This window comes from Heptranchias perlo, chromosome 21 (genome assembly GCF_035084215.1).
Source record: "Heptranchias perlo isolate sHepPer1 chromosome 21, sHepPer1.hap1, whole genome shotgun sequence".
Taxonomy (NCBI): Eukaryota; Metazoa; Chordata; class Chondrichthyes; order Hexanchiformes; family Hexanchidae; genus Heptranchias; species Heptranchias perlo.
The window spans coordinates 7,684,083-7,700,939 of record NC_090345.1 but is presented as its reverse complement, the minus strand read 5'-3'; the positions used below and the strand labels follow the sequence as shown (position 1 = coordinate 7,700,939).

The following is a 16,857-nucleotide window of genomic DNA, read 5'->3' as shown; positions in this document are numbered from 1 at the left end:
AGAAACACGTCTGCTCCAACAGGGAGTGTTTCCCACAGCACAGGAAACACGGTGAAGATCCTTCAAAATTGCACCCCTGCCAAAATCTCCTGTCAATGAGGTTTGTCAAGTACCTCAAATAGCTATATAAGTATCTAAGTTATCATCCCGCCGGCTTTAATTGCCGGTGGGAGTCGCGCATGCGGGAGCTGCGCGCGCACCTGAACGTGTCACTGGGGAACCTGGAAGTGAGCGGGTTGGAGCCGGGCTCCGAACCCGCTCCGGGATTCCGCCATTTTAGGAGTCCCCCTCCCCCAATGCACCCGCTCGGCCATCCGAAAATCGGCCCCATCGAGCTGGCTTTCCTTCTTTCAGGTGCTGATGGACCTGCTGTGCATTTCAAGCATTTTCTGTTCTTTATTTCTGCTTTTTGTGTGTTCATTTGTGATGTGCTTTTTGACAACAGAAAAGATAGGGGAAAAATAGTAAACAGCTTTTGTGGTTTGGCCGACCCAATTGCCCGCCTAGCTTCATCTCTGGCAGACCATTTGTTCCCACTGCTTGTGTAATTCTGTAACTGGCTGCTAGGGTGCTCAGGACAGCGGCTTTGGGGGAGGGGAGGTACTGATTATCCTTCCCTCTGTGTGGGGAAATGCCTTGTCTCAACAACTCCTTCCCAGAGCAGGAACACACCATGTAGAGAAACCCACTCCATAGCACACTGCATTGGGTGCTCCAATGTCCAACCTCATTGTACTATCTCCCAAAATGTATTTAAATGAACATGAATATTAATTGGGTTGTGTATTGTTGTTTCACTGGTACAATCTTTTTCTAGGTGTCAGCCTTGGCTCAGTGGTGACACTCTTGCCTAAGAGTTAGATAGGTCGTGAATTCAAGTCCCACTCCAGCGACTTGAGCATATAATCTAGGCAGACACTTTAGTGCAACACTGAAGGAGTGCTGCATTGTTAGAGGTGCCTCCTTTTGGATGAGCCCTATCTGCTCTTAGGCGGAGGAAGAAGAAGCCATGTTACTATGAGCAAATGAGTTCTTCTAGTGCCCTGGCCAATATTTATCCCTTAACCAATGCCACCAAAATAGATTATCTGGTCATTTATCTCATTGCGCTATGTGGGACCTTGCTGTGTGCAAATTGGCTGCCTTGTTGCCCTGCATTACAAGAGTGACTACACTTTTAAAAGAAAGGTCGAGCCCCACTCCAGAGACTTTCACAAAATCTAGGCTGGACACTCCAGTGCAGTACTGAGGGAGTGCTGCACTGTCGGAGGTGGTGCTTTTTGGATGAGACGTTAAACCTTTCAGATGGATGCAAAAGATCCCATGGCACTATTTCGAAGAAGAGCAGGGGATTTCTCCCTGGTGTCTTGGCCAATATTTTTCTTTCAACCAGCATCACTAAAACAGATTATCTGGTCCTTTATCTCATTGCTGTTTGTGGGATCTTGCTGTGTGCAAATTGGCTGCCGCATTTCCTACATTACAACAGTGACTACAATTCAAAAGTACTTCATTGGCTGTAATGCGCTTTGGGACGTCCTGAGGTTGGTGACCGTGCTATAGAAATGCAAGTTCTTTTTGCTTCTCACCTATGACATGGAAGGTATGTGTTTATCTCTGGTCAACAATAGTAAATTTTATCTCCAGATTACTACTCGGCCCCCAATCCACCATTAAATACCATTCTCACAGTCACTATGTACCTGCTCGCTGGACCCCTCTTGCAGCTCCACTTGACCTTGCTTCCTTGTTTCTCCCACCACTCTCTTTTAACACTTTTCTCTTTCTCATCCAACCACTCTTACCTCACCTTTCTCCCTTCTTCCTGACACTCCTTCATGTCCCCTCTTACCTCTGGGCTTCCTCTCTCTGTTCTCTTTGCCTTTCTCTCTATCACCCCTTCATCCCCTCTCTCCGATCTGCTCTCACTCACACTTCTCTTAGTCCAAGCCCCATTTCTCAGTCTCATCCTTGCAATTCCAAAAAAAAATGTTTGGTAAAATATTTTTTTCTTGGGCTAGGGTGATGAGCTAAAAAAGCCCTCTCTCATTTCTCCTAGCATGAGCGTTGTGTCTCCATGAAGTTTAGGTTATTGCGTCCTCTGTTTGTAAACACACAAAAAAGGTCAGCCAGACCTCACCTTCATAAAGGCAGTGCCCATTAAGGCAACTAGACAGTTATATGAAGAAAGACTGGATATCTGAAAGGAAAGGGCCATTTTAACAGGGTTTAAGTTGGGGAATAAAGAGGATGCTGCAGTTTTGATAATTACATCTAAGTGTGTATATTGAAAAGGAAAAGATTTGAACTTTGCAAGAACACACACCTATTTTTTTCTTGATGTGGAGATGCCGGTGATGGACTGGGGTGGACAAATGTAAGGAGTCTTACAACACCAGGTTATAGTCCAACATTTTTTCTTGTAATGTAGTCCATTTGGAGTGGCGCTTTTACTTGCAATATGACCCATTTGGAGAAATGCTCCCCATATTTCATCATTAATCATTATATATTTTTGCAAAGTGTCGCATTTGGAAGGAAGTTCCGTATTATATATTTTTTTTCCTTTTTGCAATTTGCTGGATTTGGAATTGTGCTGTCTGTTAATGAAAAGCAAAATATTGCAGGTGCTGGAAATCTGAAATAAAAACAGAAAAAAAAAATGCTGGAAACACTCAGAATTGTTTTGACGAAAGGTCATGGACCTGAAACACTAACCCTACCTTCCTTTTTCCACAGATGCTGCCTGGCCTGCTGAGTGTTGCCAAGATTTTCTGGTTTTATTTCTGGCTGATTTTGGATTTAAAGGTGCACACCCCATATTAATTTATGATGTGGAGATGCCGGTGATGGACTGGGGTTGACAATTGTAAACAATTTTACAACACCAAGTTATAGTCCAACGATTTCAAAAAATAAAAATCGCTGGACTATAACTTGGTGTTGTAAAATTGTTTACATATTAATTTAACAATTGCTTTATGGCAATATTTGGAAGGCCAATCTTTACTTTTATTATTATGTTGCATTAGGAGGTGCGACGTTTAAAATATTATTATTAATTGCATTGCGTGCGGAGGAGGGTCGCCGCACACTGATGCCTTTGCACTGTATTTGAGAGAGGAGCGCTCCCCCCCTCTCCCCTCTCTGCAAAGACCCATTCCCTCCGCTAGTCGGACGGGTTGTTGTGGCAGCTGAGCCGGGGCTGGGGAGTTTGCGCATAGGCGGGGAGTGGGGATTGAGCCCGGGAGAGGGAGCCTGGCTGCGGGCGTGCGGGGAACCCGCTCGCCGCTGCGACCCGGAGAATGCCGAATGCGGGGTGACATGCTGTCAGTCAGAGACCTCTACAGACTCCTCGGCTTCCCCAGAGGTGAGTGCCCGAGCGCCCTTGGCTACTTTGCCGTCCGTCGCCACTCATTGAGAAACTTTTCATCAGTAGAAACCCTCCCTCATTGACACCGAGGGCCTGGCACTGACGATAAAAGTTAAGTTAGTTTTAAGCGCTGTAAATGCTTGGAATTTTGTTTTAATGCCAAACGAGCTGCGAGGCGACTATTTTGAGGAAGTTATGTCTTCTGGAAGACTTTTTTTTCCCCCTCTCTCTCCCTTTTTACCAACTGTGCTGTCAGTTAATCAGCGCCATTGTTAAGAGTTTTAAAAATATATCAACAGAAAATGCAATGTTTTCTGATCAGACTCAATGCTGAGTTTGTTTCCTGTGGTTAATGTGTTTTTCCTGCCCTACATACAGTAGATCAAAAAAATAGCAACGTGGGTGTGTAAAAGGGCATTGAGCTTAATTTAAGAAAGGATCTGCATTGTTGTAATGTTTTATCAGGTCTCCGAAGTATCCCAAATCTCTCCAAGTCTAGTAAGTTACTTTACTGTGCAATAATTATGGTTCTGTAGGCAAAGATGGCAGCTGTTCTGTGCACAGCAAGATCCCAGCAATGAGATGATTTGACTGCTTAATCTGTTGTGGTGCTGTTTGAGGGAACAGTGTTGTCCAGGACACTCCCTGTTCTTCACATAGTGCTCTGGAATCTTTAATGTCCACTGAAACGTGCAGATATCCTGTCTGAAGGATGGTGGCTCTGACAATGCATCACATTCTAACGATGATATGTCAGCCTAAATCATGCGCTCAAGTCTTGGAGTGGGGTTTGAACCTACGGCCTTCTGAGGGAATCTGAAGCAAAAATCCTGTACTATAGTAGCATAACCGGCAATTCTCCAAAGTTGCATTGGACCTCGTTTCGAAAAATAAAGCATATGCGGAAGTCATTAGATTACTCTCCAGTTTTCTCTCCTCCCCTTCTTTCTGTCCCCTTCTGGAGACACTGGGGTAGGTTTTCGCACCAAGTCCCAATCACATCATCCCTGTGCTCGCTGACCTACATTGGCTCCCGGTCAGGCAACGCCTCAATTTTAAAATTCTGATCCCTGTTTTCATATCCCTCCATGGCCTCTCCCCTCCTTATCTCTGTAACCCCCTCCAGCCCTACAACCTCCGAGATCTCTGCGCTCCTCCAATTCTGGCCTCTTGCGCATCTTCGATTTACTTTGTTGCCCCGTTGGCGGCCATGTCTTCAGCTGTCTAGGCCCTAAGCTCTGGAATTCCCTCCCTAAACCTCTCTACCTCTCCTCCTTAAAACCTACCTCTTTTGACCAAGCTTTTGGTCACCTGTCCTAATATCTCCTTATGTGGCTTGGTGTCAAATTTTGTTTAACGCTCCTGTGAAGTGCCTTGGGATGTTTTACTAAGTTAAAGGCGCTATATAAATGCAAGTTGTTGCATCAGATGCTGCATCCATGGACAATGTGCTGTTTAAGTAGTTGTCATAAATGTTCAACAATAATTAAAATCTGAAGGAATGAGACTCCACACTTGTAAAAGTTAATTTTCAGTGCCAGGGAGAGGTTGTTTGGCAGTAATTAAGACTTACCACACTGTTAAAAGGATACTTAGATTTGAAATGCCTTGACCTAACTTTCTGTAGCGAGTTTAGTCGCTATCTACGATGTCAGTACAGGAACTTCCCACCGTTCAGTATATTTGAATGGTGAGATTCCGTTTTTGCGCACCTCGAACAGCAGTTTCCCGATTTCCGTGTTTAACTGCGTATGTGCGGTCGCTGAAAGTTACTGTTTGATGAGCACATAAATAACGGTGAGCGCTGTTAGCCTCCCATTATTTCTACAGCAAAATCCAGCCCAGTGTTGTGTTTAAGTAGTCAGGGCAAATGTATGGACTCACTGGAAGTTGGGTCCTGGCCCTAAGTATCATTTGTGTATTGAGTGCTACAAGTGGCTATTAATATAATGTGGTTCTGAGAGACTCAGTATTTAATGGGCTTTGCTCTGATTATATCTTGAATGGATTATGATGGTATATTTGTGGCTGACTTTGTCTCAGTCTGAGGCCAGCAAGGAGATTGAACTACATCCGTGGCAGTGTATTGCCACATAAAAAGTGACCATGTTTCAGGAAGAAGCAATTTGATGTTGAGAGTTAATGTAGTAGCAGCGTCTTTGCTGTTTCGATATTTCAAGGGGAATAGTAAAGTTGTAACTACTGTAAATATACAGATTGTGCAGAGCGCTGTTTATTTACCTGTTTAATGTTAAATAAATGTGTCTCGGTTAACGGCCTCAGTCTCAAGCGTATATTCCTTCATCTTCCAAAAATGAGCTCACGTGGCAGCACATGATATATTTAGGTAAACTGGAATGCAGTTACGGGTGCCCTGTTTGATCTTGGAATCTCGCTACATTTGCCTCGATACTGGGCGGGTAACAGCACACCCTGGTTTGTAGGGGATGCAAGGTCCGCTTATGGGAGTGTTGTCCTACATCACAACAGTGACTACACCTCAAAAGTACTTCATTGGCTGTAAAGCGCTTTGGGACGTCCTGAGGTCGTGAAAAGTGCGATATAAATGCCACTCTTCCTTTCTTTATTTGAGTGATCATCGACGCTGAACCCAAGTTGTAAAGCTAGTGTAAACAAAGCTGTAACGCCAACCTTACATTCTCCCCCCTTCATAAACTCCAACTTGTTCAAAACTCAACTGCCCATACTGTGTCCTGCTCACCCATTGATACCATCCACCCGACCCACATTGGCTTTCTGACCTCCAGTGCATTAGATTTAAAATCTTCATCATCAAATCTCTCTCATGGCCTTGATCCAGTCTATCCTTATATCCCCTCCTGCACCCTTCAGTTCTCTGATTCTGGCTATAGTGCGTCTCCCCCTCCCTTCATCCCACCATTGGTGGAAGAGTCTTAGCTGCTTCAGTCCTACTGTGTGGTACACTCTTCCCCAAACCCATCCGCCTCTCTACTTCTCTCTCCAACTTAAAAAAAAACTTTCTCAAAAACTCATCTTTTCAACTAATCTTGAAGCCATCCATCCTAACTGTCTCACTATGGTTTGGCATTTGCTCCTTCACTCCTTTTTTATCAATTTAATTTTATTTCTCCTCCCTTCCCATCCCCATGTATCGCACTGTGGAACATTTTGTACGTTTAAAGTCACTATATAAATGCAAGGTGGTGTTTTTAAGGAAGACCGTGACTAAAACTGTGCTGCCTGTTGCTCCTCCTGAAACTTCACGAGCTGCTGCAAAACAATCTTTGACCATGGACTTGTAAAGTCTTACTTATTTCCAGCTACTCTTTGCCCAGTAACCATTTCTGATTGTCCTTAAGCAACTAGTTTGAAATTTACCCCAAGCTCATTTCACGTGAAAGTATTTGGTGGAAGGAGTGGCGCTCTCCCTCTCGCGCACTCACTCTCCGCACTTACTCTTACACTTGAGAGGACCACGAGTAAACAGGATCATCCTGACCCCCAACCAGCAACCAAGAGTAAGAAAATTGCTTCAACCCTCACTCCCTCGATGAATATAATGCCCTGGCCGGACTATATTTTTCATATGATTCCCCTGGTGAGTCAAGCACAGAGGGACCTGCTGGATCGAACATTCTATGTTGTAATGGATGCTGTCGTGGTAAATTACTGAGGCAAGAATCATAGGCAACAAAATGTTGAAGAAAGACACTCTGCGTTGGGGAGGGAGAAAAATGAGCCAGTGTTCCCACTCCTGACAACAATTTGATGACTTGCTGAGAAAGAAAGAGTTTGCATTTATATAGCGCCTTTCATGACCTCAGGATGTCACAAAGCGCTTTACAGCCAATAAAGTACTTTTGAAGTGTAGTCATTGTTGTAATGTAGAAAATGCAGCAGCCAATTTGCACACAGCAAGGTCCCACAAACAGCAATGTGCCAATGACCAGATAATCTGATTTTAGTTGAGGGGTAAATATTGGCCAGGACACCGGGGAGAACTCTCTTGCTTTCCAAATGGTGCGATGGGATCTTTTACGTCTACCTGAGAGGGCAGATGGGGCCTTAGGTTAACGTCTTACCTGAAAGACGGCACCTCTGGCAATGCAGCACTCCCTCAATACTGCAGTGCAGTGCCAGTCTAGATTTTGTGATCAAGTCTCTGGAGCAGGACTTGAACCTACAATCTTCTAGACTTAGAGGCGAGAGTGCTACCTACTGAGCCACAGCTGAAACTTAAATAACCTTAAGCCAAGTGCATTAATGTTCCTTTTAAGTAAGAAATTCTCCTCATGATTTTGTAATAGTTTTAGCATTAATTACAGGGCAGTAGTTTTAATCAGTGTTCAGTGTCAGTACAGTGCACAAGATAATTCTGCACAGCAATCTAACTGGTGCTATTTTGGTTATCGGACTGATCCAGAGCATTAAAGAGGTACTGTGCTGCTGAATGTAGAGGGAGATTGACCACATGCTATTAATGTTGCGCTGACATTTCTGTGATTCAGCTTTGATAACACAAGTTGCAGCATCCTTAAAGCAAGTGACTTGTCATGGTGCGACATTGTGTAAATTTCCCCATCTACTGCCCATTCATCATTAAGGTAGAGTGAGAGTAGTGACAACACACTAAGTGTGCCGTCATGGTGGGGCAGGGAGACAGAGACAGAGACATCGACACAGTGAGACCTGGGCAGAGACACCCTGAGCTTTTGGGCATTTTTTTGCCACAACAAATTACTTTGCCGATGACACGAAGATTGGTGGCATTGTAAGCAGTGTAGATGAAAACATAAAATTACAAAGCGATATTGATAGATTAGGTGAATGGGCAAAACTGTGGCAAATGGAATTCAATGTAGACAAATGTGAGGTCATCCACTTTGGATCAAAAAAGGATAGAACAGGGTACTTTCTAAATGGTAAAAAGTTAAAAACAGTGGATGTCCAAAGGGACTTAGGGGTACAGGTACATAGATCATTGAAGTGTCATGAACAGGTGCAGAAAATAATCAATAAGGCTAATGGAATGCTGGCCTTTATATCTAGAAGAATAGAGTACAAGGGGGCAGAAGTAATGCTGCAGCTATACAAAACCCTGGTTAGACCGCACCTGGAGTACTGTGAGCAGTTCTGGGCACCGCACCTTCGGAAGGACATATTGGCCTTGGAGGGAGTGCAGCATAGGTTTACTAGAATGATAACCGGACTTCAAGGGTTAAGTTACGAGGAGAGATTACACAAATTGGGGTTGTATTCTCTAGAGTTTAGAAGGTTAAGGGGTGATCTGATCGAAGTTTTTAAGATATTAAAGGGAACAGATAGGGTGGATAGAGAGAAACTATTTCCGCTGGTTGGGGATTCTAGGAGTAGGGGGCACAGTCTAAAAATTAGAGCCAGACCTTTCAGGAGCGAGATTAGAAAACATTTCTACACACAAAGGGTGTTAGAAGTTTGGAACTCTCTTCTGCAAACGGCAATCGATACTAGCTCAGTTGCTAAATTTAAATGTGAGATAGGTAGCTTTTTGGCAACCAAAGGTATTAAGGGATATGGGCCAAAGGCAGGTATATGGAGTTAGATCACAGATAAGCCATGATCTTATCAAATGGCGGAACAGGCACGAGGGGCTGGATGGCCTACTCCGTTCCTATGTTCCTACTTGTCCTAATTATTTGTGCTATCCTTATTGGTGCATTTGGCAAACTTTGAGGAGTAAGTTTACTAAACAGACTATCAACAAAGATAGTATCACTTTTTAAGTAGCTCGTCGTTGCAATAAACATAGTGGGAGTGTTTTTAAAATGTGCTGCTTGTTACATTGTGTAGGAATGTTACACTCGAGTGTTGTTGCTAGGCTGACTCGGTGCAGTTATTCTGCCACTTTGTCTCGTGCATTGATACAAAAATGACGGCACAACTCCCGATTTGGGTCCATACCTGACTCTGGAGTGGAAGAGTGTCAGACTCCCTTGTGTAGGGTCTTGCACAGCTTTGGTTGATAATGCATAGAGTATAACTCTTCTAGATTCATGGCATAAACTCGGTATAACAGTATACGTGAAGAAATTCCGCCAAAGCCAATGAGAGACGTGGTAAGGTGCTATATAAGTGTAAGTTCTTTTCTTTCTTGCAGGAAAGTGTGTGTCTGCGGTTGAGGACAGGATTGGGTTAGGTTGTGAGGTTCACACGTGGCCATTTGGGTGAGATTACTGCAGGGCTGCTGATCTCTATAGGACAGTATCCCAGGATGGGCCAGGGCCTTCATTGGAGGAGGTGATAAAATTGGATGGAGAAACAGTGTATCACTGAATTGCACAGAGTTGGCAATAAATTGCAAAGATGTGATTCACCCAGCTGATTATGAAGTTTGTAATGTAGAAATTGGGATAGCCATTCCTGCTGGTAGTATAACATGCTTTTATTTGCTGAAGATCAGCACTGAATTCCAACTTGCTCAGTATCTCAGGGGTATGTGGAGCGAGTGTCCTAGGTGAAGGATAGGCAGGCTACACACGAGTCTACTGATCGAGCTGCGTACAGGAGAACACACTGTGCGTTACTATAGAACCAAAATTGAAGGGTCATCGAATGAAGGCGTGGCTCCTGTGGTTGGCCACAATAAGTTTGACAAACCCCATAATATTTGCTTTGGCCGTCAAGCCATTTCAGTTGGGAACCACTGGCTGGCTGTCTGTGAATAAATGATCAAAAAAATGTGATGCACGGTCATCGACCTGAAATGTTAACCCAATACCTTCCTCTCTCCACAAATACTGAGTGTTTCCAGTATTTTCTGTTTTCATTTCAGATTTTCAGCATCTGCTGTATTTTGCTTTTCATTTTTATCTTTTTAAACTTAATAGCTTCATCTGATGATGTCAAGTGGTACTTTCTGACCTCTAATGTTTCTTTTAAACATTTGAACTATTTCAAATAAAAAGTCACTGTCACAGAAACATAGAATGATACAGCACAGAAGGAGGCCATTCGGCCCATTGTACCTTTGAAAGAGCTATCCAATTAGCCCCACTCCCCTGCTCTTTCCTCATGGATCTGCACATTTTTTTCCTTCCAAGTATTTATCCAATTCCCTTTTGAAAGTTACTATTGAATCTGCTTCCACCACCGTTTCAGGAAGTTGCGTTCCAGATCATAACAACTTGCTACGTAATTTTTTTCCCCTCATGTCGCCTCTGGTTCTTTTGCCAAACACCTGACATCTGCTGCAAAGAACTGTAATAGTTCTTGATTGTCAATACTTCATGGGTCGTTGTACTTGGAAACTTTTGACTGTTATTGTGTTCCAAAATGACAACTGCTATCAAGGGATAGAATCAGGGCTGGCTGAAATTCAACTACAGTGAAAGCTTTCGATACGAGTTTGGGCTTTGAATTGTGGTGTGAAACCATTGAGGTCAATACAGTAATACATCTGCAGGCTTGGATCAGAGTGTGCACTGGAGACTGATGTTTATTGAACCAAACCTTTGACTGGTATTGTTTTACTTGTCAACCTCCTGTAATGCACACAGGGAATCAAAACCAAGTGTAGTTTTCAAGTGAAGGGGGAATAATTGCCTGCATAGACATGATTCAGACCCTATTTTAAAGTCATACATTCTGTCCTCATTTTTGTATTACCATTGTACATTCCTATGTCAATATTTATAATGGAAACTTCCTTTGTAAACTTGTCACGCTGTAATTGTATCCTCCTGCCTGTGGTGGCACTGCAGCAACTCCACTACAGGGGAGGGTGTAATTAGGAATAGTAGGTAGCATCTCACAATGTCAGTACTTCGCTGAACAACAACAACTTACATTTATATAGCGCCTTTAACGGAGTAAAACGTCCCAAGGCACTTCACGGGAGCATAATCAGACAAAATTTGACACCGAGCCACATGAGGAGATATTAGGACAGGTGACCAAAAGCTCAGCCAAAGAGGTAGGTTTTAAGGAGTGCCTTAAAGAAGGAGAGAGAGGCAGAGAGGCAGAGAGGTTTAGGGAGAGAATTCCAAAGAGGTCAGTTTAGATTATGTTTCAAGTGCTGGAGTGAGGCCACAATCTTCTGACTCAGAGGTGAACGTGGCACCATCGGACCTATAAGTATATGCCGAATAAAATGAGTGAGACTGATTATTGTGGTATTGGAACACAGGAAAATATTAGTATGTATTTCATCTAATCAGACATCTGGGTTTGGTTTTTAGCAATTCTTTCACAACATTGGAGATGCCCCAAAACATACTTAACAAACACAGTGTTGCAAGCCAGTCAGCATCCTTGCTGTGCAGTAAAATGTAATTGCTACTTGTGCAAAACACTTTGCCTAATTTGCATGGCTGGCTAGTTTATGCTACAGAACTATTTCCCTACATTACAACAGAGCCTACACTTCAAAAGTACCTTATTGATTGTAAAGGGCTTTGGGAGGTCCTGTGGTTGTGAAAGGCACTACAGAAATGCAAATCTTTTTTCTTTCTTTCTGCCTTTTACTTTTTTTCTTTTTATCTATGGTATTGGGTTTCTTTAGGATCCTAGGAACAGGAGTAGGTTATTCAGCCCCTTGAGCCTGTTAGAATACAGGTTAAAAGTCATGATTGCGACTTTCATTTTCTGACCTTGGACCTTCCTCCAATGTCGCCCGTCCCACAATGCATGATATCATTGGAGCTAAACTTAATGAAGGAAGAGCATTGACTAAAATGCCTGCTCCGAGGGTGCCTCTCACCAGCCATTCTGTAGGTCTGTACAAAATAACAATGGATGACTGAGAGATGCCTGTAACTGTATTACAACTTCCTCTAGTAGGATCTAAAATTAGATGATCCATAGATTAAATTTCCCCTTTGAAACATCAGCAACACAATTTGACAGCCCTTGTGGTGGTTCCCAGCTTTGATGTGGTGATAAGTTTGTATCTACATGATTGTGATTGTGACAGTATGGTTATGGAATGGGCTTATCATGCTGTTCTAACTTGAGTAGGCATTTAGGGGACAATGGAAAAGGTAGGGAGGGTTATCCAGCTGTGAATCACTTTAACTGGAGGCAAAGGCAAGAACTAGGCTGCAATTATGCTGACACTTTCATGTCAGTGTGAAGTGATTTAGGGTGTACGGTGATGCACAAGTGGGAGAATAAATGCTCAGTTAGGTCTTGATCTGACTCCAGAATCCACTAAAGCCAAAATCCTCTCCAGAGAGCTGTCTCACACCTTGGATATAACGCCAGTCCGGTGTGAAGCCAAGTTTAAAAAGTACTCGGGTGGTCCATTGACGCTCATGGAAGTTTTATAAAATTACTGTGAAGAGTCCTTTTTCAGTGTCCCATTCGATGCTAAAGTGGAGCAGTGTTTAACCTGAACCGTCCCTCTAAGAGCACTGCTTAGCTACAACCTGTGGGAAAGTGGTCTACTAAGGTGTGGAAGGTAAAATCGGGCAGCATGTAAAACGGGCGGCTGATCTGATCGTGCCAGTTTCCCACCAGGTGAGTTAGGTTAAAATTACCCCCAATATGTTGCTATTTCAACAAGGAAGGAAGCATTATTTGATTTTTCTCTTGGGTAGTTAAGTGGAGCAAGTACACACGAACATACAAAAATCTTGGGGCAGGAAAAGACCAGCAGGTCCATCTAGCCTGTCCCATACAGTCGTGATGTATTGTGCAGACAATCCCGACCCACTCAGCCGTGTAATCCCCTGAGAGAGATGAAAAAACAGATAAAAACCCGGGCCAGTTAGAGTGGGGGGGGGGGGGGTAAATAAAATCTGGAAAATTCCTCGGCGACCCCTTTAGGCAATCGCAACTAGTCCAGGAGAGAACATTGACCCTGATTTTTATTACGGGTACCTATCTCTTGTACAAGGTGATCTCCACCCCAGCCAGAAACAGATCCAGCTCCTGCTTGAAGAAATGCAATGAATCAGAGTTCACCGCACGAACCAGTAGCCTGTTCCACAGGTGCACTATTCTCTGGGAAAAGAGCAACTGCCTAATATCGAACCTGGCTGTGCTGTTTGTAACTTGTAAGCGTGACTCCTGGTCCTCCTTAACCTATCCAGTTGAAATAATTGGTCCACGTAAGCACAGTCTAGTCCCTTCATAATTTTATGAACCCTTGATCAAATCGCCCCGGAGTCTACGCTTCCCTAAAGTATACAGACCCAGCTCTTTAAGCATATCCGGGTAACTAAGTTGTTTTAAACTAGGAATCAATCTTGTGGCCCTCCTTTGTACGTTTTCCAAAGCCTCAATATCCCCCACCATTTGGGGAGACCAAAACTGGACTCCGTATTCTAACTGAGACTTAACTAAGGTCTTGTACAAAGACAAAATGGTATGCTTTGTTTTGTAGTGAATTGTCCTGTGAATACAACCTAGTCATGTTTGCTTTAGCTATAGCTTCACTATAACGCCCAGATCTTTTTCTTTCACCACTAGCTTCAGTTCTGTTCCCTTTAGGGTGCAGGTATATTTAACATTAGATCTGGCCATGTGCATAACACTGCACTTTTCTAAGTTAAGCATCATTGCCAAACACAGGGCCCATTCCCCCAACACATCGAGATCTGCTTGTGATAGTTTAGCGTCCTCAAGTAGAATACCTAAAGGTCGGGGACCATTTGGGAAACGACGACCATCAAGGGTAAGAGACAGTTTCTATGTGTTGGGGCCGTCCTTATTTAGTATACACCGAAATGATCTGAACTCAGGAATTGAGGGAACAATGTTGAAATCTGCTGATGACACCAAACTGAAAGATTGTAAGAACAATAGTAAGAGATTGCCGGAGGTCATAGATAGGCTAGTAGGATGGGTAAATAGGTGGCAGATCGAGTTCAAGGGAGATAAGTATAAATTAATACATTTTGTAAATGAGAATAGGGAAAGGAAATATTTCTTGCATGGCAAGCTTTTAAACTGAGGCAGAGACTATAACAATAAAGGGAATTGGATTAGAAAAAGAAGAGTGCAAAAGAATACTGGGAAAGGGCAGGGAAATGGGATTAGAGCAGATAGGTCCAGTTGAAAAACTTGCATAGGCATGATGGGCTGAATGGCCTCTGAGGCTATGGGGAAAGAGCAGGGTAGTGGGACTAATTGGATAGCTCTTTCAAAGAGCTGGCACAGGCATGATGGGCCGACTGGCCTCCTTCTGTGATATGATATATGATTCTAAGCTGTCTTCCGACCCAGAAATGAGAGTACTATCAACTGAGTCACTTGTAATAAATTGGATAGCCAGGTGGTGAAGGATGGAATACTAGATCTTCAGTTGCTTCCAAGCCTTTATTCACAGAGATCCACATTTCCCACTCCACACCCTAGATCAGCTCTCATATATAAATTGATACGCACTACCTGAATACAATTAACATTAATTGATGTAAATCATATGGATACAATTAAGCTGACTGATCTCTCCAGTTTTTCTCCTGTTATTTTCTTCATTCATCTCCTGAAGACGTCACCTCCCTTACTACAGTGCAGTCACATGAGTTTTCGACTTTTGACATCTTGCCCAAATGGCCGTTGTTTGTGCGTGAGAGCCTAGATGGTGAGTGTCGGCGGCTTATCTGACTCTGGAGGACAACCCAGCTGAGCCCGATCCTGCCCTCGCGTTTGCAATCAGGAGCTGGAACCCTGGTCAGGTCTTTTTTTTCCCCCCTTCCTTCCCTAACCCAGGAGCAATGCAACCAACTGTACAACCTCCACTGTGCCTTGGATGAGATGCGTTGACTGAGCACAGACCTGGGACCGAACCTTGTGCGATCTTATGCAATCTGCTTGGGTTGCTGACACTCCAGTGCAGTACTGAGGGAGGTGTCAGAGGTTCAGACGTTAAACCGAGGCTCCGTCCGTCCTCTCAGGCGGACATAAAAGATCGCATGGTACTATTCAAAGAAGAGCGGGGGAGTTCTCCCCGATGTCCTGGTCAATATTTATCCCTCAACCAACATTAGTACAACAAATGATTTGATCATTATCACATTGCTGTTTGTGGGACCTTGCTTTGTGCAAGTTGGCTGCTGTGTTTCTACATTACAACAGTGATTACACTTCTAAAGTACTTCATTGGCTGTGAAGCACTTTGGGACGTCCTGAGGTCGTGAAGGGCGCTATATAAATGCAAATTTTTCTTTTTGGGTTGTGGGAAAAAGAGACCGTGGACACCAAGCCAAGAGTAATTTCAATCATGTGGAGAAATGTAGAAGTATTTTTGTATTGTGGGGGTGCCTCCAGAGCAGGCGGAGATCCACGATCGGTGAGTATTTTTTCTCTTGCCACCCCATCCTTGGGGCTTAATAGAAAGTGGTGTTTTCCATGCTTCTACAGCTGCTCTTAGAAATTTGAGGAAGATCCAGGTGCCAGCTAAGGCATGGATTGCACCTCCTTGATATTGTGGCGGTGAGGGGAGTATGCCGGCAGCACAGTGTAACAGTGCCCTTAACTGGTTTGCCACCTTTCACTGAAGATGAGTGTCGCTGGTTCGGGTCTTGGCTCCTTTTTTATCACAGCTATTAACCAGTGGGATATTTTGCCAATCAGGGTGAAGAAGGAGGCAGAAAATAAGAAAGCAAAAGAGAGGATGTTGCAATGCCGGCAGGTTTGATTCGACATAAGAACATAAGAAATAGGAGCAGGAGTAGGCCATCCGGCCCCTCGAGCCTGCTACGCCAGTCAACAAGATCATGGCTGATCTTCTACCTCAACGCCATTTTCCTGCACCATCCCCATATCCCTTGATGCCCTTAATATCTAGAAATCTATCGGTCTCTGTTTTGAATATACTCAGTGACTGAGCCTCCACAGCCCTCTGGGGTAGAGAATTCCAAAGATTCACTACCCTCTGAGTGAAGACATTTCTCCTCATCTCAGTCCTAAATGGCTTACCCCTTATTCTGAGACTGTGACCCCTGGTTCTAGACTCCCCAGCCAGAGGAAACATCCTCCCTGCATCTACCCTGTCAAGCCCTGTAAGAATTTTGTATGTTTCAATGAGATCACCTCTCATTCTTCTAAACTCTCGAGAATACAGGCCTAGTCTACTCAATCTCTCCTCATACGACAATCCCGCCATCATAGGAATCAGTCTGGTGAACCTTCGTTGCACTCTCCCTATGACGAGTATATCCTTTCTTAGGTAAGGAGACCAAAATTGTACACAATACTCCAGGTTCAGTCTCACCAATGCCCTATATAATTGCAGTAAGACATCTTTACTCCTGTACTCAAATCCTCTTGTAACAAAGGCCAGCATACCATTTGCTTTCCTAATTGCTTGCTGCACCTGCATGTTAGCTTTCAGTGACTTATGTACAAGGATATCCAGGACCCTTTGAACATCAACATTTCCCAATCTCTCACCATTTTAAAAAAAAATACTCTGCATTTCTGTTTTTCCTATCAAAGTGGATAACTTCACATTTTTCCACATTATATTCCATTTGCCATGTTCTTGCCACTCACTTAGCGTGCCTACATCCTCTTGA

General features: G+C 43.6%; 1 protein-coding gene across 3 annotated transcripts in view; it reads left to right on the top strand.

Annotated features, from left to right (window-relative positions):
* The first annotated feature begins 3,179 nt into the window (after nt 1-3,179).
* Nucleotides 3,180-16,857, top strand: part of zgc:123010 (uncharacterized protein LOC641500 homolog) — a 120,002-nt gene continuing 106,324 nt past the window's right edge. The window contains exon 1 of one of the 3 annotated variants that reach the window (XM_068002050.1): nt 3,180-3,370. In XM_068002050.1, the coding sequence (XP_067858151.1) occupies nt 3,313-3,370 (58 nt within the window). In that variant the 5' untranslated portion in view covers nt 3,180-3,312. The remainder of the gene's footprint in view (nt 3,371-16,857) is intronic. The other 2 variants (XM_068002048.1, XM_068002049.1) reach the window with 2 other exon arrangements.